This window comes from Blennius ocellaris (assembly GCF_963422515.1).
Source record: "Blennius ocellaris genome assembly, chromosome: 15".
Taxonomy (NCBI): domain Eukaryota; kingdom Metazoa; phylum Chordata; class Actinopteri; order Blenniiformes; family Blenniidae; genus Blennius; species Blennius ocellaris.
The window spans coordinates 5,034,437-5,058,246 of record NC_137664.1 but is presented as its reverse complement, the minus strand read 5'-3'; the positions used below and the strand labels follow the sequence as shown (position 1 = coordinate 5,058,246).

At 40.6% G+C, this 23,810-nt stretch overlaps 1 protein-coding gene across 1 annotated transcript in view; it reads left to right on the top strand.

Moving 5' to 3' along the window:
• Positions 1-3,469: 3,469 nt before the first annotated feature.
• Positions 3,470-23,810, top strand: part of fcho2 (FCH and mu domain containing endocytic adaptor 2) — a 46,909-nt gene continuing 26,568 nt past the window's right edge. Inside the window, exons 1-7 of the mRNA XM_080510256.1 lie at positions 3,470-3,651; positions 15,678-15,769; positions 18,521-18,595; positions 18,681-18,822; positions 21,544-21,696; positions 22,494-22,598; positions 23,608-23,706. Of these exons, the coding sequence (XP_080366382.1) occupies positions 3,619-3,651; positions 15,678-15,769; positions 18,521-18,595; positions 18,681-18,822; positions 21,544-21,696; positions 22,494-22,598; positions 23,608-23,706 (699 nt within the window). The 5' untranslated portion in view covers positions 3,470-3,618. The remainder of the gene's footprint in view (positions 3,652-15,677; positions 15,770-18,520; positions 18,596-18,680; positions 18,823-21,543; positions 21,697-22,493; positions 22,599-23,607; positions 23,707-23,810) is intronic.

Below are 23,810 nucleotides of genomic sequence, written 5' to 3'. Positions count from 1 at the left end.
GATGTATAGTTTTAAATACTGTGAAAGTACAAGAATGTTAACGTCTCTGCTTGGTTTGCGCTGTTATATTTTACAAAAGTGTCTATGTGTTTAAGTTAGAAAGGGCCTGATTGTATTCCATGATGGGTTGGAGAGATACTTTTTTTTTTATAGTTGTTTTTTTTAATGTCCAGCATTCTTTCCTCTGCTGGCCAGAGTAATAACTGCAGTATTTTAATATTTTATGATGCACATGACTTGCACTTGAAAAAAAAAATTTAACTAGCAAGTGCTTGAAATGAATGATGTAGCCAAAACCTTTCAGAATATGACCTTATAGATCGTTAATGAAGTATTGCTGCTAAAATTAATAATAATGATCATAATATGTACTTACCAAATGCAATAAGCATCTTGATGCAATTGGGTTATTGGATTGTTTAATGTATCAGATAAAACTGTCGATATTGTAACTGATTTCCTAGGTGAAACATTTAAATGAGGTAAATTCAACATCATGGAATACAGAGGCAAACATCTGTGTCTGTGTGTGTGTGCGCGTGTGTGTGTGTGTATGTGTGCGTGCGTGCGTGAGACACCATTTTGTGTTTTGAAGTGATTTTTGTCTGTCACATTCCAGCATTTTGGCATGCAAATATTGGAGTAATCACATCTAGATGAGGTGTATGTGTGTGTGTATGTGCGTGCATGTATGTGTGTATCTGCGTGCATATGTGTGTGTGTGTACACAGTCCTGTTATTCTTTCATTGAAAGAGCGTTGGTCTATAAAACACGCGAAACAATCCCCATTATTACTGTGCTGTATTTCTGACTCGACTGCTGCTATACATTGTGTTTCACCACTTGAATCTGTGTTTTCTATGTGTTGACCTCAGGCTGTTGGTGTCCAGTGTTGTTTGTTTTGATCATTTCCCCCCCCTCAATGTGTACGCCTTTATGCATCTCCTCTTAATAACTAAAGATTTAGTTTCAAAACAAAGAGAGCTTGCCCTGTCTTATTAGAAATGGATAACTGTGGGTGTTAATCAGTGTTGCCGATAACGCGTGCGACACTGCCAGCTGTCTAATGGGATTACAATTGCAAAGTGTGTGTGTGTGTGGGGGGGATGGGGGTAAGAACAATTCAAAAATGGTAACTTGCACATACTTTATGTACTTTTCTCAAAGGTGATTGTTGTCAAACTAGAGTAAATAGCGTGATCTCTACACAATGCCTTGAGAGCAAATACTTTGAGGCTTCTTGGTGTTTCGTGATAGAAATGCAGAAATACACTGTATCTTAAGAAACAGGTAACACCGAATTTCAAAAGCAAAGAAGTAGGTTGACAACTTAAAGAAAAAAACGTTTGCAAATATGAGTTTGACTTTCTATAAAGCTTTATGGAAAAAGTGTATTTTATAAAGCACCCACTACTATTGAGGAATGTCTAGTCAAAGAGCTCATGTATTCTGATATTCGATTAGCCTTTAAACTTGATTAGATTACCTGCCTTCATCTTTTTGCTAATAAAAGCAAAGACATCATTTTGATAGACATGGTTTGATGTTCTTTTTTCTTCTTTTTTTTAATAAGCTGTTGAATTTTCAAAAACAAAAAAAAAAGTAATACTTTTGGGGCCACCAAATATTTTGGATCATGCAAAGACTCTATATTGTACTGTAGTAATTTTGTAATATTTGTAAGATGATATAGTGGGTGTGACTGGTTACCATTGCTTGAATCTGTACATTGTTCCAATAAATTGTTTACATTATTCTGGGTGTTTGTTGTGTTGTGTTCTCAAATTTCTTGGACGTTTTTTTTCCCCCGAACTCAAACTTTACAAATTGTGACATTTTCATGATTCATTTGGCTTTACATGCATTAGATTTCACAACTGAATGGCTGCTATGTAATATGTTTATGACAGCTCTCACAATGTTTGTAACCAAGTCAAAAGTTACACAATCTTGAAACTGAGCTAATACAAGAAAATAGGTTGTTAGATAAAGGCTTAATTCCCGATGGGGAACTTAGGGGGAAATTTTCCTCGTGCTCAAAGCATGTTAAAAGTAGTTTAATCGTTTAAAAGTAAGAAATGTGTATTCTTTCGTTTATCACATGCAAAAAAGCTGACAACTTGTCACATCTCAGTGTAAATATCCAAAAACAATCACCTTCATCTCTTTAAACATGCAAAGATGAATCCCGTAAGTTGCAGTGTGATAATATGTTCTTCCTGAACATAAAATCATTACAAATTGTTCCTGTTCCGAGCTGTTTATCTGTTTGGATTTTGTGTGCGATCCACTGTGCAAAGACTCGTCGATGCCAAAATATCCACTTGTTTACAGTACATTCATGTTGGATGGAGCTCTGTTTGTGGACTCTGTGTTGCCTTCCAGTTCCAAATCGCTGTTGGAAAGATGAGATTTGAAGTACGCCTTCAGCACTCCTTTGATCAGATTTTTTTTCTTTTTTCTCAGTTTTGAAGGAACGTGCTGGGTATATATTGCTATGTTGTTGTCAGGAGGATTCTCTGCATCACACGGTGACCCACTGAGTTGAAGGGGCCTCTCCCAGTCTGATTCTTGAGAAATATTCTTGTAAACAAGTTTGCGTCTTGTGGAGACGACGCTCATTGCCTCAGTGTCTACTCTTGAAAGAAAGCTCAACTTCCTGTCTTACTGACTGAGTGGATCAGATCCAGAGACTTCAGCATCACTTGTGTCCACCTGCCTTAGGAAATGTACCACAATCTTCCAGCCAGTGCCGAGAGGAGTTGGACGCCCGGGGGTCACAATACTGGATTAAATACAAATTACAATATGAATATTATCAGCAAGTGCTGACAAATGTTCAAGGGAAAAATCCATATTTGCTGCAATTTAGTTAACATAAAAACATAACCTAACTTTCATTGATGATGGTAATAAATAAATAAATAAATACAAACAGCAGAATACATGACCTTTGCCTCATAAGATAAATACAAGTCTAAATTATTTTTGAAAATTTACTTGTGCTAATAATGGCTTGTGGTTAAAAAAGATCTGATACCGTATGACATCCTAATATTTTGAAATACTGATCTATTTGTTTTTCGTGACATCTTAAGAATGAAGCCAAAATCTTTCAGTTTGTGTAGAACAAAGAAGTCATTGGTATGATAATAATAATAATCTTAATAATGAACAATTTTAATGTTTTCCCATGCCGACGGGAGCTTGTTTGTTTTCCACCACCGGCTCTGCATTGTTCCTTTGTTCCACTGATGGGGGAACCATGTGGTGCCTCCGCCCGCTCCGTGCGGAGGAATTTCCGGAGCGCACCTGAAGGCAACACTTCACCCGGAGACGGGCCCCAACCGACGGACTGGCCCGCTCTCCTCCTCTCGGCCATCGGCAGCGCTGTTTCCTTCCGTCCAGCCCGGGGGAGAGAGCAGCGGGGGAGAGCCGCGGAGAGCAGCCGGCTGGCTGGAGGTGGAGTCTGAAGGTGGGGAGGGAGAAGAAAGGGGAGCGGAGGAAAACGGGGAAAAAGGCAGATAGAAGGAGAAACGGGGGGAGAGACGGTGGATGATTGTGAAAGTTTTCACCACTGCGGATTCGAGAGTTGCGGCGCAGAGGAATAAAACACGATGATAACGCCGTACTTCCTGGAGAATTTCTGGGTAGGTGCTGCTTTTTCTTTTCTTTTTTCTTTTTTTTTTATTATTCACGGTGTTTACACCGGTGCTCCTCCAGTCTCGGCTGTGGCTGCCTCCCGATCATGTACATGTCAGCCAGGAATCAAGTGCTTCCCACGTTGCATACGGTTGGGACTCGGGTCGGGACAGCAGTGCCCGGGGGTCGGGCCCCCCCATACCCCCAACACCCCCCTGCGGGGTATTATTCTGCCCACCCTGGGGTTTGGGGCCTCTGTTGAAGCCATCTAACTTGGCACCTGAAAGCGTCCTGCCCCCAAGTATCGCTGATTGGCTGCGTCCGGATCCGCTTGGAACGTTTATGGTTCGTTCCTGGAATCCTATTGGACGCCGCGGCTTGTCCGTCACAGAATTCGTCCGTTCGCGTCATTTTTCTTCCGTAACAAAGTTTCAGTGAGAGGCCAGATGTTTTAGTTTAGTTTAGATGTTTCGCTTTGAAAAGACGAAATCAGCCTCGTATTGTTTGAACGTCTGGCTCATATTTTACAGAGACTGTGCTAAACTGCGAGTGCTATTGTGTCCCAGCGTGGCGTTGTGTTTGTGCTCTGCATAAAGGTCATTTCTCTCCCGATAGTAATTTGACGTGGCTGCTTGAAAAGCCTGATTTTAATCCCATTTTCTGATCTCACTCCCTCTTTTAAAAAAAAAATCAAAAACATCTCAGATTATGTAATCAAAATTGAAATCAATGAGGAGTGCTTCTCAAATTCCATGTAGTCACTGAATACTGTCTGCCATGCCTTTATTTAACATTATATAAAGTCATGTGTGTAATAGTGCACATATTTAAAACAATCTAAATTAGGATCTCTGGATCAAATCTGCAAAACAAAATTATGTGCTTGATTATAATGAATATGTTGTTATGAATGCACGATTTGTCTGCTTATTCACCAGGTGTACTTCAAAGTATTTGCAAAAAAAAAACCTGGCATCGCAGTCAATCTAATACAAAACATGTAGAATTAGTTCAGGACTGATATGTTAAAGCAAAAGTCCACACATCTGTTTTGAAGGCAGGTGTCTCTCAAATCAGGGTTATTCACAGGTAAATAAAAAAAAGTCATGTGTGCTTCCTAAATATTCAGTTGAAAGTGTATGTTTTATAGATTTAAGTTCACAGTCCATATTCTTGTTTTCACTGTAGATATTGATCATTTCTTCTTAAAATCTTACAGAATAACATCACATCAATCAAAATAGCTTAAATGTCTATAACATCAAGGTATGTAGAGGTTAGAGGATGATGGTAAAAACATAATTTATCTGTTTTTAGTTGAATTTTGTTCTTTAAGAAATCCAACTGTGATCACACAGTGCTCCTTTGTTCCATTTCATACTGACAATTCAATTTTATATACTTTTAATCTTAATTTTTACACATATTTAGGGGTCCTTGTTTGGGGAAAAAAGAAGCTGTTGCATTGTTGCTTGTTTGTCAACTGCCTCTGTCATGACACGCTCTCTATTTATTTTTATATGTCTTCGATGCGTGGGAAAACCCAGCCTAACCTCCCTTGACCCAATTTGCAGATGGTGACGCATCTCCTGCTTACAAACTTGTTGCACAGAACATTTACCGCAAATAACTTTAGAGAAAGCGCTTTATGTAGTTAGCAAGCACGATGCTCCCACTATGTAAAGACCTTTTTTTTTCTTGAAGAAGAAGACTTCATTGGTTACTAAGTGGAAAAGAGGAGCCTGATTCTTCAATCTGCCCTTTGTGCCCCGTAGTGAGCCACAAGCGGATCCAGTGATGGCAGCGATCAGCTGTGTGCTTAACATGCAGGACACACACCCATGCATACTTGGCATGAGGAGATGCATCCATTTCCTTTTGACTTGACTGCAAATCATCAACACAGAACTAACGCACACTCTCTGACATTCCGCCTTGTGATTCAAAGTGTTTATTCAGCTATTTTAAAAACATTTTTTTTTTTTTTTGCAAAGCATGCAGGAAATCACACAATTGGGTCTCCATCACAAGCTCTTTCTATTCGTTTTTTTTTTTTTTTTAACAGACATTTTTGTTGCCTATTTTCCCCCTCGTTTGTATCTGATCGAGACGATATCCACATTCAGCTGGTGAACAAAGCTCTTGAGAAATGCTATGGCAGTGCTCTCTCATTTCTCTCTCAATCTTGCAGCATTTGAATGGTCACTGACTATAACATTTCCGCTTCTGTGATGTTTCTTTTTTGTATACTCGCTCTCATTTCCCCTTTTCTGTATTTGAAACATATTGAAATAGAGCCGGTTGGGTCTGTTGATGAAAGCTCTTGCAGATCAGGTAGCCGACCTGATTCATAATATAAAAAACTATGATGAAATCCATGTTAAATGTGCATCCTGCAAGCCTCCAGCATGTCATGGGAAAATAAGATGGCAGTGCGATAAGCAAACAGTGTTGACACAGTCAACAGCCCCAGGATGGCCTTCTCCTTGCTGGTGTCTGGTTTGTGTGTGTGTGTGTGTGTGTGTGTGTGTGTGTGTGTGTGTGTGTGTGTGTGTGGTCTCAGTGATTCTCACACAGTTCTCTGTGGAGGATTGTTTGGATTCTTATAAGCCACGAATCAAATGGGAGAAATGTCATAACAAGCCAGCAGACACTGAAGCGAGAAATGAATGGACAAAGTACGGTATTGTTGTCCACGTTTGTCTTCCTGAGTGTTTGTCGTGTTTTAATGTGACGTCACAATGTAGTGTCCCTCACAATATCACTGTGAACGTCATCGTGATAACACAAATGCACAATTTGAAAGTAATTTATAGTCAATATTACACTGTTGTACACTAATACTATGTGATGAGATTAGTTTTTCCGGGATACAATGTGATGTTAGCATGATATTTGTCGCATTGTTATTCAGCATGTCAGACCGATGTATTACTCAATGCATCAGTTGAGTATTTATCATGTTGTCTTTTGCAATGTAATGTCTGCAAGGTGCATAAAGCTTATTAATAGCAATAACTAGTTAGTTCTCAGTTGCTATAGCTGTGACGGAAACTGTAAAGTAACTAGTTTCTGATAAAAGTAACTCTTTCCTAAGATTTTCCTCCCTTAGTTAAGCCTCTCATGTTAATGAGTTATTGTGGTGTTGCTGTGATACAGCCGTCTTCTGTGTGCGTCAGTCTTACGAATAAATTAACATTTTTAAGAGACGAAACTCTATGATTGGAATAATAGCACATCTTGAAGGGAACGGCAGCATTCAGACGGATCTCATGTTAATGTGTATGTGGATAAGACATCTGTCATGTTGCTACCAGGAGCACTCTGGTTAGTTCAGGACTCGCGAGGCGTCGTTCTTCCAGTAAACAGAAAGTCAATGAAATGGAAACGGTTGGGGTGAAACCTTGGGCTAATCCTAAAGCTAATAGCTGGGCTGTGAGCCGGATAAAAAGCGAAACGGCAGCGACAGAACTTTTAGTACAACTGAACTGGCACGCTGATGATGTCACGTATTGTTTTTCCTCACTACAATGATTTGATGAGTCAGTGTCGTACTGTTACGCCTGTGACATAATTGTGATATAATTTGACTTTTCTTCTGTGCAGAACATTGTTCGAGTCCTTTACATGACACCATAGCATGCCTTGATCAGAACACCTCTCTTTGGAAAATCACCTCCAAAAATACAAACAAGCTCGATATTTCATTTAAAACACAAATGATAAACACCACTAAAACTCCATAACTGTCAACGACAGATAGAAGAGCTGAGAAACACGTTGATGATACATGATGTTTTAATACGTTATGCAGCTTGGTGTTATGATGACAGTGGTCCTGCATTACATATGAATTAAATGGAAAATGATGTTGATTTTATTCTTTATTGTATGTTTGTTAAGCTCTTACAGTTTTATGTCCATATATGCATTGTAAAGCAATGTCATCATGTGTATCAATTTTAATAGTTATGATGAGCAGGTAAATATGGAAGTTATAGAAGATGCTGAAAATTTGTGTTTACCAAAAAGTAATTTATTAAACTTCCTCACACCTTTTTCATCACTTTTCTGTTGTTGAAAAATGTTGTCTTTTATAATCTTTTTTAATGTTTATACAACTAGAAACGACTATATGATACTATATTGTATATTTTTTGCTGGTATTCTGGTTTTGCAGATTCCAAATTGTGTGTTTTTTTTTAACTATGTAGTTTATCTTGAATATTGCAGACATATTGGATATTTTTGTTCCACCTATGTTTCCTCCAGTAGTTCTAAACTCGCGGTAAAGCAGCAGCTTACCCTGAGCCCGAAAACACCATGTTCAGCATTGCTTTTGGTTTTGTTCAACTCCAGCCCTCATGGTGGTGGCTGTCATTGACTTTTACTACTCATCCCATAAACACACACACACTAAAGCTGGTGTTAGAGGTGTTTAGGGTGAGTCACAAGTTTCAACAGACAACCTGTTGTGGCATTTCTCCCGTAGCCGTGTACTTGATCTGTTCTCCCTGTCTTTAAGCAGCGGTCAGGTTCTTTTTTTTTTTTTTTTTTTCTTTTCCCATGTTTGTGTTTCCACCACAAATAAAAGCTGACCGCACACTAAAGCTGTGTGTGTTTGTGTGTGTTGGTTTGGAGGCTCCGAAAACCTCTCCAGTCACATGACAGACGCCAGACAGAGACTGTCTCCTGCTGTCTACCTGCTCCGTGGTGAAGGCGCCTAAGTACCTTCAGCAGTGTTTGGATAATGCGTGGCTTGTTTAGCCAGGTCGAAATTCCTCCGAAAAACTGTGGTATTGTCCTTTTGCCCCTATTTTTCTTTTTCCCGAGCATTCAAAAAGAACTCATGTCAACTCAGAAGGATGTACAGACATATACGCACTTGCATATATTTGCAGTACATTTACACATTTTCACATATAACTATAAAAACTAAACAAAACACGAACATATTCACAAGTGACAGGAAGTGGCGAGACATATGTACTTAAGCACATGCACTGACTGATGCCATCTGCATATTTATATGCAATTAAGATCATACACATGGACAGCCAGACAGAACTGGATAAGTCACATCAGATTAGTCAGGTATTCCACCAGGTATGTTCAACAGGCAAGGAATTTGCTTTGTGGGTTTTGTTATTTTTTGCACAGATTTACAGATGTAAATGTGCCAGATGACAGGTGCCACAGATCGTGTGTGATTATTTCCCTGGTTTGCATGAAGAAATGAGCTGAACGGTCGCACTCTCATTACAAGCCATTTGAGTGTATGGTGTAGTGACTTTTATTGACTGCCGTGTTAGTTTTCCCATTCAGTTGCACAGAAATAGGCTTTGTTTAGGGGAAATAGTACAATTTTCCAGCCCGTCTCGCGTGGATAATTAGCGTAATCGTTCTTCTCTCGTTGCACTGAGCGGCACACCTTTCGGCAGGAATGGGAAAATAACGAGGAGCATTACATAGGGTGTGTAGCTGGAAAAGTATATCCATTTCCTGGAATGTAAAGTAAAAAAAAAAAGAAGAAAAAAAATCAATGTCGTGCACTGAGAAGATGCAGACGGCAGCATTTATAAATAAAACAAGCCGAGATGGATTCGCTCTCATGGTGGCTTCATTTTCTTCCGTTATGTGAAATGGCAGTGTGAACCTGAGCTTCTTCCTTGTCATGGGTTACATTACTGCCTGTCAGGCAAAACACACTTGATTCCCTCGCACACAGGATATTGAAACTAGTTTTGTAACAGAAAAGAGCAAATTCCTGTCCTCTGCCCAGCAGATGGTATGTGATAAACTGTAGCACTGTGGTTTTGTTTATCTTTTCCTTGAAGGTGGTATGCCAGATTACGGATGGCAGTTTTTTTTGTGTGTGTGTGTATGTGTGTGTATTGACTTTGCTAAAACACTGTCCTAGTTACATACATAATGCAGTTTTAACAGCAGTGTGTGGCATGCGTTGTGGACACAGCTCACGGATAGGTAGATTGAACAGAGCAACTCGCTGATAAAAGCCCACATGTCTCAAGCTCTGCTCATTTAAATCTCTTGTTGACTTCAGAGTGTGTGTGTGCTGCTGGGGAAGCTGCATAATTCATGCAAATACATGCATTAATATGGGATCAGGTTGTTTCTTCCACTGCAGCGGATGATTATTCATCAATGTATTTAATATTTATTAATCTGCTTGTTTGTTCCTTGTAAAGCTTTTAAGTTTCATGGTTTAATTCAAGGAATAATGCAAATCTTTAGAGGAAGGAAACAGGAATTTGCACAACTCGTTGGCTAAGAGCGGAAAAGAAGTAACAAGATCATGAATCCAGTAGCCTCTGGGGGGCCAGGCACCGGAAGAGCTCGACTAACTTGCATACCTGGGAGGTGTATTTGCAGTGGATGGTGGGACTGAGGAGGACGTGAAGACAAGAACGTCAATATTCTCAATAAAATATGGCAAAGCAAAAAAACTCCAACGTTAAAAGTGTACTGCTGTATGAATCCCATGACCAATGTTACCAATAAACTGCAAACTTCCGTCAACCACTGCCGGATCCTCTGGCCAAACAAAATCAGCAACACCCATCTGTGGGAATGCACCAGACAAGATCCAGTGGAGATACAGCTGTTATGGAGGAAGTGGAGTCGGACTTGTCTGGGAAACAACACAGCAATAAACCAAATAGGCACTGAACCTACAAAGGAGCAAGGAAGGCCAATAAACACCGGGAGCAGGAACACCGAGCAAGAATTCAAGAAGAAGGGACTGACGTGGTAATGACTGGAGAGAGAGGTTCTAGACAGACGAGGGTATCGAGAGGTCGTCAATGACCAAAGTATTTAGATGTTGGCTAAATGACCTTACTGGTCAGGAATTACTGTTAATTCCTGTGTAATTCACTTTAACTGTCCTGTTGTCATCCACCACTGTGTGGGACTACAGACAACAGTCTTCCCAAGCTGTGGCGGTACTGTATTTAAAAAAAAACAACCCCCAGCACCGGTATTACTTTTATCAAGGACATGACAACCACGGTGGCATGTAGATTGTGTTAGTACAAAAACAACGCGCACACAAAGAACATTCATCTTGAAGATATGAGCCTTCATGGTACAATGGCAGCAGATGCTCGTGGTCCTAAACGCCTTCAGAACAAGTTGATATTCTTTCCCCACAGACACCGATCCTGCCCGGTACCAGACGATGGCAGGACTATTACCTCACAACATCGACATCTTTGTGTGTCTCTCTGTAAAAAGCACCTAGAAATGGCTGTGTTGTATTTCCTGCTAGATAAATAAAGTTAAATTGAAGGTAGCTGCTTCAAGAAGTTGACAGAATATGTTCAGCCTGAACACACAGTGAGGAATTCTGTCTTGTTTTTTCTCCTTTATTATAGTCTTAAGAATGTTATTGCATATTTGATAGAGAAATTAGTGATTACTTTGAATAAATGACTATAGAGGCTAATGTATTTTTCATATAATGAGCGCTCTCACCTCACAGCATGAAGACTCTTGTCCGATTCCAGCATCTGTCTGCATGTTCTCCCTGTGTGTACATAGGTTTTCTCTGAGTACTGGGTTCCTCTCACATTCCAGAGATTTGCTTCTTAAGCCGCTGTTCCACCGCACAGTACGTGGCGGAGCGGCGCAGAACGGGAGGTTACGGTACGGCAAAGCGCACCCGGGACCAACTTGGTCACTAAATTACCGCTCAGTGTTGATATGTGTGTTTTAAATCAATTCGTCCCTTAGGTGTCAGGACATTGTGAAAGATATAAAGACTTCACATTCACACCTATGAGAAATTTAGGGTCCCCAATGATCTTCACAAGTTTTTGGACCGTGGGAGGAAACTGAAGTACCCAGAGAAAACGCATGCATAACATTGTATTCACATTTAATTCCACTATGATCCATCGGATAAGTTATTGAACCTGTGCGTAGGCGGCGCGGGTTTGAATCCCAGGTCCAGCAAGAAGGGCATCTGGCACAAAAACCCACCGGGTTCAGTTTGGGTTGGCTCGCTGTTGCAAGGCGTGTAAAGAGGAAGCGGGTTCAATGGAGACCATTTGGAATTTAAAGGGTTAAACGGCTTTGAGGAAGCATGCTGCAGAATCAAGAGTCAGTCCCAGGTCACTAATGTTAAGCTTTTGTTTGCACAATTTTGCTTTGAACTCTCCAGTGTTCCTCGGCCACCATTTAAAGCCCGGAGTCATGTTGCGATGGCCTGAAGTTTGATTCCACTGCGTTACATTTTGGATTTGATCGTAGGCGATGCTGCCGTTACTGTTTCCCTTCCTTTTCTTCCTCTTTTCCGCCTGTGAGGGAAACCACCAGTAAAAGCCACGTTCAACCCTGAAGACACAGGATTTGAAATCACTTCAGAGAGTGTTCTACCACAGAAGCTAAAAAAAACAAAACAAAACTGGACAGCTGACCTTCTCTTCCTTATTTTTATCGTTTTTTTTTCACGGAACTCCTTCAGCTTTCCAGGAAAACCTTCTCAGCCGCAGACCCTGCTGCTCTGTCGCACGAGCCGTGATTGACGCGTGCAAACTTCACAGCACATTAACCTCCCCTCCCTGGTCGGTGGCGGGGCGACGAGTTAAAAGCTACTTCATTTCACTCACCCAGCATAATGAGCACGTTTGGATTTCACAATCGTGTGGCTGGAATATTAAACACTCGGTATGAGGGCTTCCGTCAATGAGTCTCCAGACGAGGGCCTGTGAGGAACCGTGGCGCTGCTCTGGGATCACTTCCCCCTTTTTCTGCCGTGACTATTGTTGCTCTTATACAGCCTTCGTTTAAAAAGTCTGATAAAGTATTTTTAACTGATTTCCACCCCCAAAAATAATGTTCCAGGTTTCAAGGTGAGATCTACAGTTGTGGCTTTGAAGAGGTGACTTGTGAAAAGTCCTCCAAACCCCCCCCCCTCCCCCCACCCTGAGCTCTTTCTTTCCTGCGTTTGTTTGTATTTTGCTGCTGTGTCCATTGATATTGTGTCCCGCATGAACACAGAATGGCCTTTCTTCCTGTGACTGCTCCGCCGCCGCTTGGCGCGGCATGTTTTCACTCGCCGTGGTCACTTCCCTGTTTTTGTGGACGGATTGGCCAATTCACAATGCGCCTCTCACTTCTTTATTCTCGGAGCCGTCAGCTGTAAAGCCCGAGGCGTTGTGTAAGGTTGAGTTTTTATAGCCGCGCAGTATAGTTGACACGTCGGGCTCTTTTTGCCGTCAGTAAAAGTAACGTCTTAACTTGGGCCCTTTCTCTTTTAAACGATTCCTTTCTTGCAACAGGAAGCACGTGTCGGTGGTCTGCCTGAGCTGTGGCCAGAGAGAACGCCGCTTCTCCCTCAGTGTCTATTTGCTCTGTAAATATAGCGCTATTAGAACAAACGTGTGGCTTTTTTTTTGACACAAACCACCTCTGGCCTTTCATCCCCGTCAGTGTAGAGAGAGAGAGAGAGAGAGAGAGAGCGAGGGTGGTGGGTGGTGGGGAGAAAAAAAAAAAGAAAAAGGCTGAAGCTGTGTGTCAACCTGCTTTGCTCCTGGAGTGTGTAAAGCAAACTGCTGACATTGGGTTGATCCAGGAACAAGGAAACATCTGGGACTGTGTCAGGCTGAGGTGAAACAGATTGAGTGAAACAGAGCTGCACTTTTACCAGAGAGGGAGTCACATTTTTTGACTCTAAAGACTTTTTAAATGTCCACATTTACATATATTTAACGTTTTTCTAGCACGTCGTCGTGTGCGTCGGTGAAATCGCTGCTCTGGTTTATGTCTTTAGAGCTCAATTGGGAAGTAAAGTGTTCTTTCTCCTTCTGTTCTTTAAAGTGACCCCGAGCTAGGGCTGCACAATATATCACAAGCTTTTAATTGTGATATTAACATTCACAATTTATATTGCAAAAGACTAAGCATCCATCGTTTGCAAATTCAAAATGACTGAGATATGAAAATAGTGGTTATTTGAGGTTGATTCGCTAAAAATGTCTAATTAACTTTTTTCCAAGCCGTTATTCTATTGACAGACATTAGTTCATACATGCATAATAAAACATTATAAATTAAAGATTTTTTTCTTATGAAATGCGACTGATCGGAACTGCATACTACCATGTGATAGAAAAGAAGTACAAACAACAACAAAGAGAATCAAACATGGTAAATTGGCAGTTTGTGTAAAGAGAAAAAAGTACTGTGACCTGAAAGAATTGATCTCAAAGCTTGAAGATATTGACTTCGTCTACTTAATTGTCGGCACTAAGAATAATATAATAATATTCACAAATCGTATCTATATTGCAAATGTTCCCCTGATATCTTGTACAAAAAACTCCAGACTAAAGACAAACAGCCACAGATGTGGAGTTTTTCCCATAAATTCCAACCCGTCACTTTGTATGGTGGTGTAGTGGTTAACTCTGTCCTGTCAAAGTGTATAAAATTGTTTTCCCCCCCCAGTTAGTTCAGTTATATTCCTCAGCCCCCCAAAAAACATGCATTTAAGATTCATTTGTCCCTAAATTGTCTGTAGTTTTGAATGTGAATGGTTGCCTTCAAATCCTTTCAGCTTCCTGAAAAAGCAGAGTTCTTAAATGGAGGTCGTGTTAATGATTAATTGACATAATTACAACACTTTGCACTTGATAACACTCTGATCAGTCTTGGAGTTTAATGTTTGGTTTTGCGTTGGTCAAGTTAATGTGAAGGCAAGGATCTACTGTATGAGCTATTTTTTTTAAATCCAAATAATAAGCACATCACATATGAACAGAGTCATAAAGCACCCATGTGTCCTTTTTCCACCACTATGACTACGATTGTGAATTCATGCTCTGTTTTATCTATCACCTTGTTTATCTTGTCAAACTTTGACACCTTAAAGTCACAATATTGCATTTGTAATCCCATATCGTACTTTAAATAATTCACAACCACATGGCCTGTATTATATTTTTTTATTTCCTGCAGTTGTTTGATATCACAGTGTTGTTTTATGGTGCTGAAAGCTCATAAATACAATTATGTGACACATGGTTGAGTTTCATATGTGATTGGATTGTGTTACTGCACCTCTGTAATGACGAGTATCTGATGCAAAGCTTAATTTGTTTTTATTTTCAAGGGAGTGACGGTTAAGAGAGGAATGGATACTAAATGCTGTCACCAGGGACAGAACTAAACTGATCGGCTATCAAGGTTTTATAAGAACATTTGAAGAAGTCTTTGAAATAAACAAGTACATGACTGCAGAAAGTGTGCATGATGTGGTGTGTTTATCTGTATTATGGCTGACAATATATTAAATTGTAACCGCTATAGAAAAATAGACATTGTGTCTCCAGAGACCGACAGAACTGGTGTGATGGTCAAATCCTCGTCTGGCATTTCTCTATTGCAATCATGTAAACTGGCTGTATAGGTCTAGTTTATGTTGCATATGTCTGCAACGTGTTTGTATTTTAATATTGTTGCCCTGACGTGAGGGAGTTTTTAACTGTAACTGCACTAAAGTGGATGCATTGTTCTGGTTGATATAACTATATTTCCAAAACAACATCTTTTTATGATTACATGCGACGATCAATACTAAACATTTATAGTTATTTTATTCAGTCCAAACCTCCATTGTTCCTCTCTTGTGTGAATTATTCAGTGGTCCGTTTGCATTTTCAAAGCATCGCTGCAACTGGACACTGTTACCCAGTGGCATGGTAACAGCAACAGGAGACAAACCTGTTTCTTACACTGCAGGTTATTTTCTACATCAGTTTATACATTTATTTATTTTTTTTGGGGTGGGGGTAAACATGGCCAAGATGAGTATGATTGACCAGAAGCTGCTTCAGATGCAGCTGGAAGCCATGCAGGCGATGAGGGAGCTGCTATTAGAGAGAATCTGCACGGCGAAGGAGGTATTACTGCCGTTTATCGCGCGCCGGTGCGTTTTCCTCCTTTTCCTGTGACTAATCTTTGTCTTTTTTTTTTTCTGCTTTATTGTTTGTTTTGTTTTTGTCTCCAGGGGGAAAAAAATAATGGCTTTGATGTGCTCTACCATAACATGAAGCATGGCCAAATTTCCACCAAGGAGCTGACAGACTTCATCAGAGAAAGGTGAGATCGCCGCAACGTCTGACTGACTAACTCTGAGGAGGAAATCATGGTTAAGCTGACACATCCAATAACGTGACTTATTAACCGGTTATACCACGTTGAGCTCTCCGGTACACCTCCTTCCTGCCAGCGTGGCTTTCTTGGTATTTATATGTCAGCACCTGTATTTCCAGTTCGTTCTCTTTATGCCCGCGATCAAATCGGAATCCTCAGCTTGATGGCGTTGTTTCTCTACAATTATTTCACTCTACACGGTCAGAATATTAAGTAAACTGAACTTTTCTGCTGAAGGAAGTTCAAACTGGAGCCCACCTGTACCCAAGCTTTCTGTCACACACCATCGGAGTCTGTGACATAAACCCGTAATAATAACTTCTTTTCAAACCCGCAAAGATTAGCCTCGCCTCGCCTCGCCGTTGGAGAAGTGTGTGTGTGTGTGTGTGTGTTTATAACCTGCCTACACCGATTGATGATCCACCACTGGAATCCAGCCTCTGACCACCTTTTGAGGAATGTATTTTAGCACCCAGAACAGGATTCGATATGCTCAGTCAACTGCGTTTATTACAAGCTGAAAGGATTGAAAGGCTGTAATTGAAAGGTTATTTTACCTTCATGGAAATAATGAAACGTCCTTCTGCTGTCGGATTTCTCAGTGAAGTCGTACTTTGAAGCATAAATACAACTTAACAGGAAACCTGCTCATGAGCTACATCGTTTGCTGATCACGTTCAAGGGAATTACAATCAACACATAAACAGACAGTTAATTTGAAATGTGACAATAACACCACCTGCACTCAAACACAAATTGCTCAATCCCTGAGTTGACTAAAACATCTGCAGGTTCTTTCATGGCGGGGATGTTAACTCAGTACAAAGACAGAACCTAAAATGTGAATTTCTTTTGCTGGATAGGAAACTTCCTGCGTCGTTTAAACCATGTTTTAAAAAAAATAAATAATCTTTTAGCCTTTGATTTTCCTAAAACATTCATCCACTCATGCAGAACGTTGGCGTTGATTTGTTGATAGAATAGAAGAACTAGAATCACTTAAATAGAAGGTCAGGGAGGGATTTACTGGCTGTGTACTTTGTGGCTCTTATGTGACTTCGTGGATGTTTTCTGCACTCTGTGCCATCTTCTGGTGGAAAAGAAAAGGTGGTCTTTTCATGTTTTTGAGTCACTCGCTTTTCAAAAATTGCACTCTGGCTCCCTCTGGTGGAGGAAACGTCTTAACGCACTTTAGGTCATGCCTCTTATGCCTGGTAGCATTTTCATAGCAAAAGCAATAAGACATCATTCAAATATCAAAAAATAAACAAACATTACATTTGAATATCTGTATTTTAAAAAAAAGAAGTTTTTTGTCATGCTCAATCAGATTAGGGTTTTAGGGAGCTATGAAGTTCATCACAGTAAAAACCCAAATGAAACTATTCTGATATTCAGATTGTGAATTAATTTTTAACATTGGCATAACAAAAATATACAGGGAGATGTGTTAAAGTGTTAAAAAAGGGAAAAGTCTCTCTCTTTATTAACTCCTCCAACCATCTTCTCGAGGCTTATTGCACCCAACAACCAACTCGGCAAGAGCGTGAAAACGCCACACAGATCACCAGTGCTCACTGTTATTTCACCATGCCGTCAATAAAACGAACTATATTTTACCATATTCTGTTCCATTCAGCAGTTTTCTGTACTGATTCATCCAATTTAAGGGCTGCAGTCATTCCATTTTTTCCCCCCTAAAAAATCTAAAGCTTCCTCATACATCCTTTATAGTCTTTTGGTTACTGCTTTGTGGGTCAATTAAATAACTCAGTCAATGTTTATAAAGCAGTAATAATGTGATTTTGTGTGAATGCAGTTACTTCACAGAGCAGGAATAATGTTGCGGGAGCCTTTTCAGCTCACAAACCAAGGAGTTTTTTTTTTCTTCACACAAACGATATTAATAGTTATTGGAATCCACAGGTTTTTCTTTTTTTTTTTTTTAAAGAATGGACATATTTTGGTGTTTTACTTTACTTTGGTTTGGTCCGAGATTTTGCTGAAAGATTGATGTCCTTTTTGGTCCAGATAAAGTCTAAAAATAAACTTCCGCCGTGCGATCGCAGAAGGTTGAGGAAGTGGAAATGCATTTCTTGCTTGTTGCGTCCTCTGTGTTGGTTTATTTTTATGCACCTGTGTGTTTCCGTGGCGGGTGAGTGTCTGTCTGAGTGTCTGTGAGTGTGTGTGTGTGTGTGTGTGTGTGCACGCTTGTCCCGTTTCCCCCTGGCTGACCTTGTTCCTGTGACACGACTGTGGAGAGAAAGGCTGGTTAAATGAGACATGCATAATTCAGGCTTACACTGTTACCGCGCCGCAGTTTCTCCTCCTGTCACTTTTTTCTGCAAGAATAAAGGAATTAAAAAAAAATAAATAAAAAGGAAGGGATCCGAGAAATGCCGGCGATTCAAACACTCACATGCTTTGTCATTTAACGGACCGCCAAGCCAAACCACATTTATTTGCCAACAACACAAAGTGCATGTGGTCAAACATTTATGTTGCAAGCTCTGAGTGGGCCTTTTTGGTCGCAAAAAAAAAAAAAACGTTTGATCCAAACTGCAGATTCCTTCACAAAACTTGATCGTATTATGCAACACAGAGGTTGTTTGGAAACCGAAAATGTTAGTTTAACATTTAACAGGGATTCTTTTCCAGCTCGTTTTCATGACAAACTTTGCTTTTGTGTCAATTTAGGAGTACCATAGAAGAGGCCTACGCCAGGTCAATGACCAAACTTGCCAAATCAGCCGGCAACTTTTCTCAGCTTGGGTGAGTGCAAACATCTGCGTGTGCTTTGCGGAGACGGCGACGGAGTTAAAGAATACGAACGTGATTGTGCTGCCCTTCGTCTCAGGACGTTTGCTCCGGTGTGGGATGTGTTCAAGAGCTCGACGGAGAAGCTGGCCAGCTGTCACATGGAGCTGGTGAGGAAACTACAGGAGCTTATCAAAGAGGTTCAGAAGTACGTGGAGGAGCAGGCCAAAGCACACAAAAAGGTGAGGAGATGTTGGAATGAATGACGACGTGGCATCATTCAGTCTGTTTCTCATAATATCAATAAAATCAGAGTGTCCAGCTGCCGCTTTGTTTTAACAAGGGGGAAGTCTGCCATCTTGTCTTTAGGGGTTTATTAATCATTGATTGGGGAATTTACCTTAATGCCAAAAACACTCGCGACAATTGGCTCTCAAGGTCAACAAGGTCAGTCACTTGTGTAAAAAAATGGGCCTGCGCAATAAATTACATGGTACCCCGAAGCCTTCACCTGTTGTCGATATATACATATATAAAAGTGTCCAGCGTTGTGGCGTGATGGTTTAAAAAAAAAAAAGGTAGAAATATTATATGAAAAATTTAAAAATCTGTAATTATTTTTCTTATCTGGAATAATGGATAAGTTTTTACTGTATCCTTGTATTCATTATATCTTATATACTAATGATAAAATTATTAATTAATACAGCAGTTTGGGGGAGTTGGTTATTGTATAAGTTCATCATGATGTTTATATTTTTTTAATTTGAGAGTTCTTGGTTGTCCTTCTTCCAGCTCATTTTTCAGCATTTCATTGTTATTTATGTATTTTTCTGGAATATATCTTTTGTTTGATGACTAATATGAAGATATATGCTTATTATTTATGTAATTGAAATGCACAACCTTAGTTCAGGTATTCATTTGATTCCAGTGATGAAAAGAGTTTTAATCCTCGTGTAAAATGTTTTACTTCAGCAAGGCAAGTGTGTTAAATCTGTATGTTGCTTTGGATAAAAGACTTTGCTAAATGAAAATAAGATCACAGGGGGAAAAAAATTCCCTCTAATCCATGCAAGCATCCATGCCTAGTTGTAGCTTATAATCCCTCGGAAAGTTCCAAGAAGTTACTGAGGTTTGAAACCTTAAAGTGCACACCGGTGTCACTTCCTCCCTCGAACTGTTTGCCTTCCAAAATTGTTTGCAAGTGGTTCGTTGCTCCAGTTTTCCCTCCGCACTCATCTTCACCACCTTTTAAAAAATACATCCATTTGTGACCACTTTTGTTTAAAAGTTGTTTCTCGCTCTTTGTCTTTAAACCGCCGCGGTGTATGAAGTTGTGTTGAAGCTTTAAAAAAAAAAAAAAGCATTTATTTACACCTCACTTTTCTGTCTCTTTGCCGATACGCTATCGGCTCATGTCTCATGCATGAAGCCGCAGAACACAAAAGATGTTTTTTGTGCTTTCGGCCTGACGAAAAAAAGGCTGTCACAACGTCTCTCCGTCAGTTTGACACGGCTTTTTAACTCCTTTGTAAACTTGGCTGATGCAAAGCTCTATCACACATGGACACATTTTACCACTGTATATGTATTTGATCTTCTTGTCTTTTAAATTCGGTCATAATTGGGTGAATACCTGGAAGAATCTGATTGGATAATGTTGATAGAAGTGGAGCGTTTCCCATCTCCCTACCCATGAGTGAAAAAAAAAAGCACAAATAAAATAAACTGCATTACACATAGAAATACTGCCGGTTAGTATTTTTTGTAGGCGAAAGAAGTCTTGACGAGGTTTGGCTAATTAATTCCGACTGCATTTAAGATAATGTCGGTTTATTGCAGAGTAAATCAGTGGGGGAATGTATTTCACGTGGAGATGCACAAATGTTTCTTTGTTTGTTTGTTTTGGTTTTTTTTTTGCCTCTCGCAGCTTTCTAAAGCTTCATATTTTCTCTGTTTGAAGTCTTCGGTTTGACGGCGCTCGTATCTTATATGTGTTTTTCCCACTAGGAGGTCGACATTTTTACACACTGAACGATACAATTGAACGCATCGTTAGTACGCTTCAGATCGTGCAGCACTCCACGTCACAGGTGTTAAAGCGTTTGCTCGTTGGCATAATTTTCAGTTTCACCATAATTTTCTCTGCGCACTTAAAGAAATGCAGGAGATTCAACAACGCGGATCTTGTGATGATGTTGAAACTGTGTTACAGCGAGAGCTTCGTCAACCATCACTTTTTGGTTTTGTGGTACCACTATTTCTGTCCACGGAGACAAAACAAACTATTAGCAGAATAGAATATTTGTTTTTTTTCCAAAAGTTTTCAACCAGTAAATGGCGTCAATGCAGCTGTTGTATAATATTAATATCCCCCTCTCTGCATTGTCCTGAATATCGGCATGTGTGTAATTATCTTGGGCAACTGCGGCTGGGACCGAATCACAGATGCGGTGATTTCCAGTACACTTCCTCTCGTAAGTTAAACAAATGATTTCCCAAGCTTAGTGTGTGGGCACTGTAATTGCAAGCCATTAGCTTTTGATTATATTTCTCGTTTTATGTCCTTTCACTCATGAAGTTGATATGAAGGGCTGCGAAAACAGAGCCGACGCTGTGTGTCGAGATCAAATGTGGATTTGTTTGCATTTTTAATAGCCGCTATATCGCTTTAATTGCTTCCTGCTGTACTGTGTCAAAGTCCTGAGTCACATGCGAGAGAGTGAAGAAGTGTTTTGCTCAAACCACAAAGAACTTTTGTCTTAAATGACCATGGAATCGGGTTTTTTTTCTTTCTTTTCTTTCAAAACTCACATAATGAATAAGGCTATTTCAGGGAAAGTGTTAATTGTTTGTTATGCTAAGAGAGACGCCGGAGCAATGGGTGACATTTGCACACATTATTGAGCTTGTTGTCAGCTGAGTTAAAGTACAAGATGTGTGTGCGCGCGTGTTTTCAGACAAAGGAGGAGGTGGCATCCACCCTGGAGGCCGTCCAAAACATCCAGACCATCTCTCAGGCTCTGCAAAAGTCCAAGGAGATCTACAATGCCAAAACCGTGGAGCAGGAGCGCCTCCGCAAAGAGGGGGCCACCCAGAGAGATGTGGACAAGGTGGGAGGTCACACTCACAAGCACACACACCCACACACACACACACAATCATGGTATGGCAATAAGGCATGATGAAGTGCCTCAACACTCTGGCTTATACGGGAACTTTAACCTCCAAGATCTTCTTGCTGTTAGATGTTAATCGGAGCTTGGTTTTCTTGCGGTTATGCTTGATCTGGGGTGGAAGACATTGTCTCAACTATGAGACCTGGGAGACCAGTGCTACTCGATTGCTATGTTGCTACTTTAAACTCATAACTTGTGGGTGAATTTCATAAGAAAGATTTGTGTTGAACACATGCAGAAGAGAAATGCTATCTGACTTTCAGAACTTTCTTCGAAATAAAACTCAAAATGATGTCATCTGCTGTATATTTGGATCCCATAAAGTCCAAACGGAAGATAAAGGCAGAGCTTCGCTTTCAGTATTGGACAAGAAGTTCAAAATTCACTGATTCATTGTTGTATAAACCACATGTTTACACTAGTTTGAATGCAAATGGAGAATTTGAAGCAGGACATTTAAAAATAAGAGCATGATGTGGGAATTGCGTCCATTTTTCTTAATAATGTTCAACTAATGTACACAATTCCATTCTCTACTTCTACCTCTGAACGAGAATGAGTTGAAGCATGTTCTGTTTATTTTGCTATAATTCAATGTATTGTAATTGTGCCGTATGTGGCCTGTGAACTTAAATACCCCCGTGCTCGGTGATGCATAAAAACAGAAAGTTATTGTCTACAGTATTCAAAAGTCTTCCTTGTTGTTTATCTATCTGTTTATGTTTTTGCAGGCTGGAGTGAAAGCCAAAAAAGCCACAGAGACCTACAAGTCCTATGTAGAGAAATATGCCACAGCCAAGTCCGAATTTGAACAGAAGATGGCAGAAACTGCACAGGTACGGCCCCAGTTTTCCCCTTCTGCATGCATTTTCTTTATAAAGTGAGTGTTCACAAGCTTTGTGTGCGCGTGTGTGTGTGTGTGTGTGTCTGTGTGCACGCCTTGTTTCGTGGCCTGTATCATCTCCAGATTGTGTTTTTTCCTCTGCAACGGAATCGTTGAGGAAATCCCTGATTAGATCCATCTGAGAGACTGATTAGATAAACTCCAAATTGAAATCAGATCAGCAGAATTTGGCCGTCCATATCCTCTCGTACCGCAGCAGCGCTGCCACCGGCGCTGGTTCCAGTTAGCTCCGAGTTTTTGTTTCCCCCCCCAGAGAAAGCGGTGCCGCAGCGCCGCTTCCCCCCCCCGGGGATCACAGTCTACGGCTCATCTCCAGCGCCGCACATGTGGCTGTATATTATAAACAGTGAACACATGTGCTCTCTGACATCACCGGGGCTCCTACATGTGTGTCCTCTTTGTCTGTCTGTGGGTGTGTCTGTACCAGCGTATGCAAGCTGTTATCGTGGCAGAAGACTTAAGTGTCTGTGTGTAAGTCTTTGTGTTGTGGATTCAAGAGTGTGTGGTTTTTTTTCTTTTTTTATCTGTGTGATTTTGTGGTTGGAAAAGGCTCATCCTCCTCTCAGTTCTCACTGTGATGTTCTAGTTTATGATTATTTATACTCATTCTCCCTGGTTTCCCCGAAAATCCCATAGTCGGATACAAATGGAAGAATAATTCCAGCGCCTAAGCTCATGAACGAGACCATACTGCAGCGGAAAGCCAGAAATGAATCCTCATCATTGTATTTTCTGACTACAATTGACATCTTTGTGGAGGATTCTGTACGTGTGCCATGCAGATCCGTAGACCACCCGGACAGACGCGCAGAGTTGTAGAGAAGGATTAAAGAAGCATGATTTTCCTTGGTATACTGCCTTTCAACTTGACAAACTTGGACAGTAACTCCATTTCCATGTCGCACGCTTCATTGCTTTCATCATCGCGCCCTGTGTTGCAGAAATTCCAGGACATCGAAGAAAGCCACGTCCTCCACATGAAGGAGATCATTCAGTCGTACTCGCAGTCGGTGGACGAGACGCACATTCAGATCGGCGAGGTGAGTGTGTACGCCGGCGGACGCGCACACGTCCTCTCCCACATTCCTGTGGGTGGAGAAGGTGTCTCGTCGACTTGAGGCTGTGCGCTCACTGGGTTCACTGT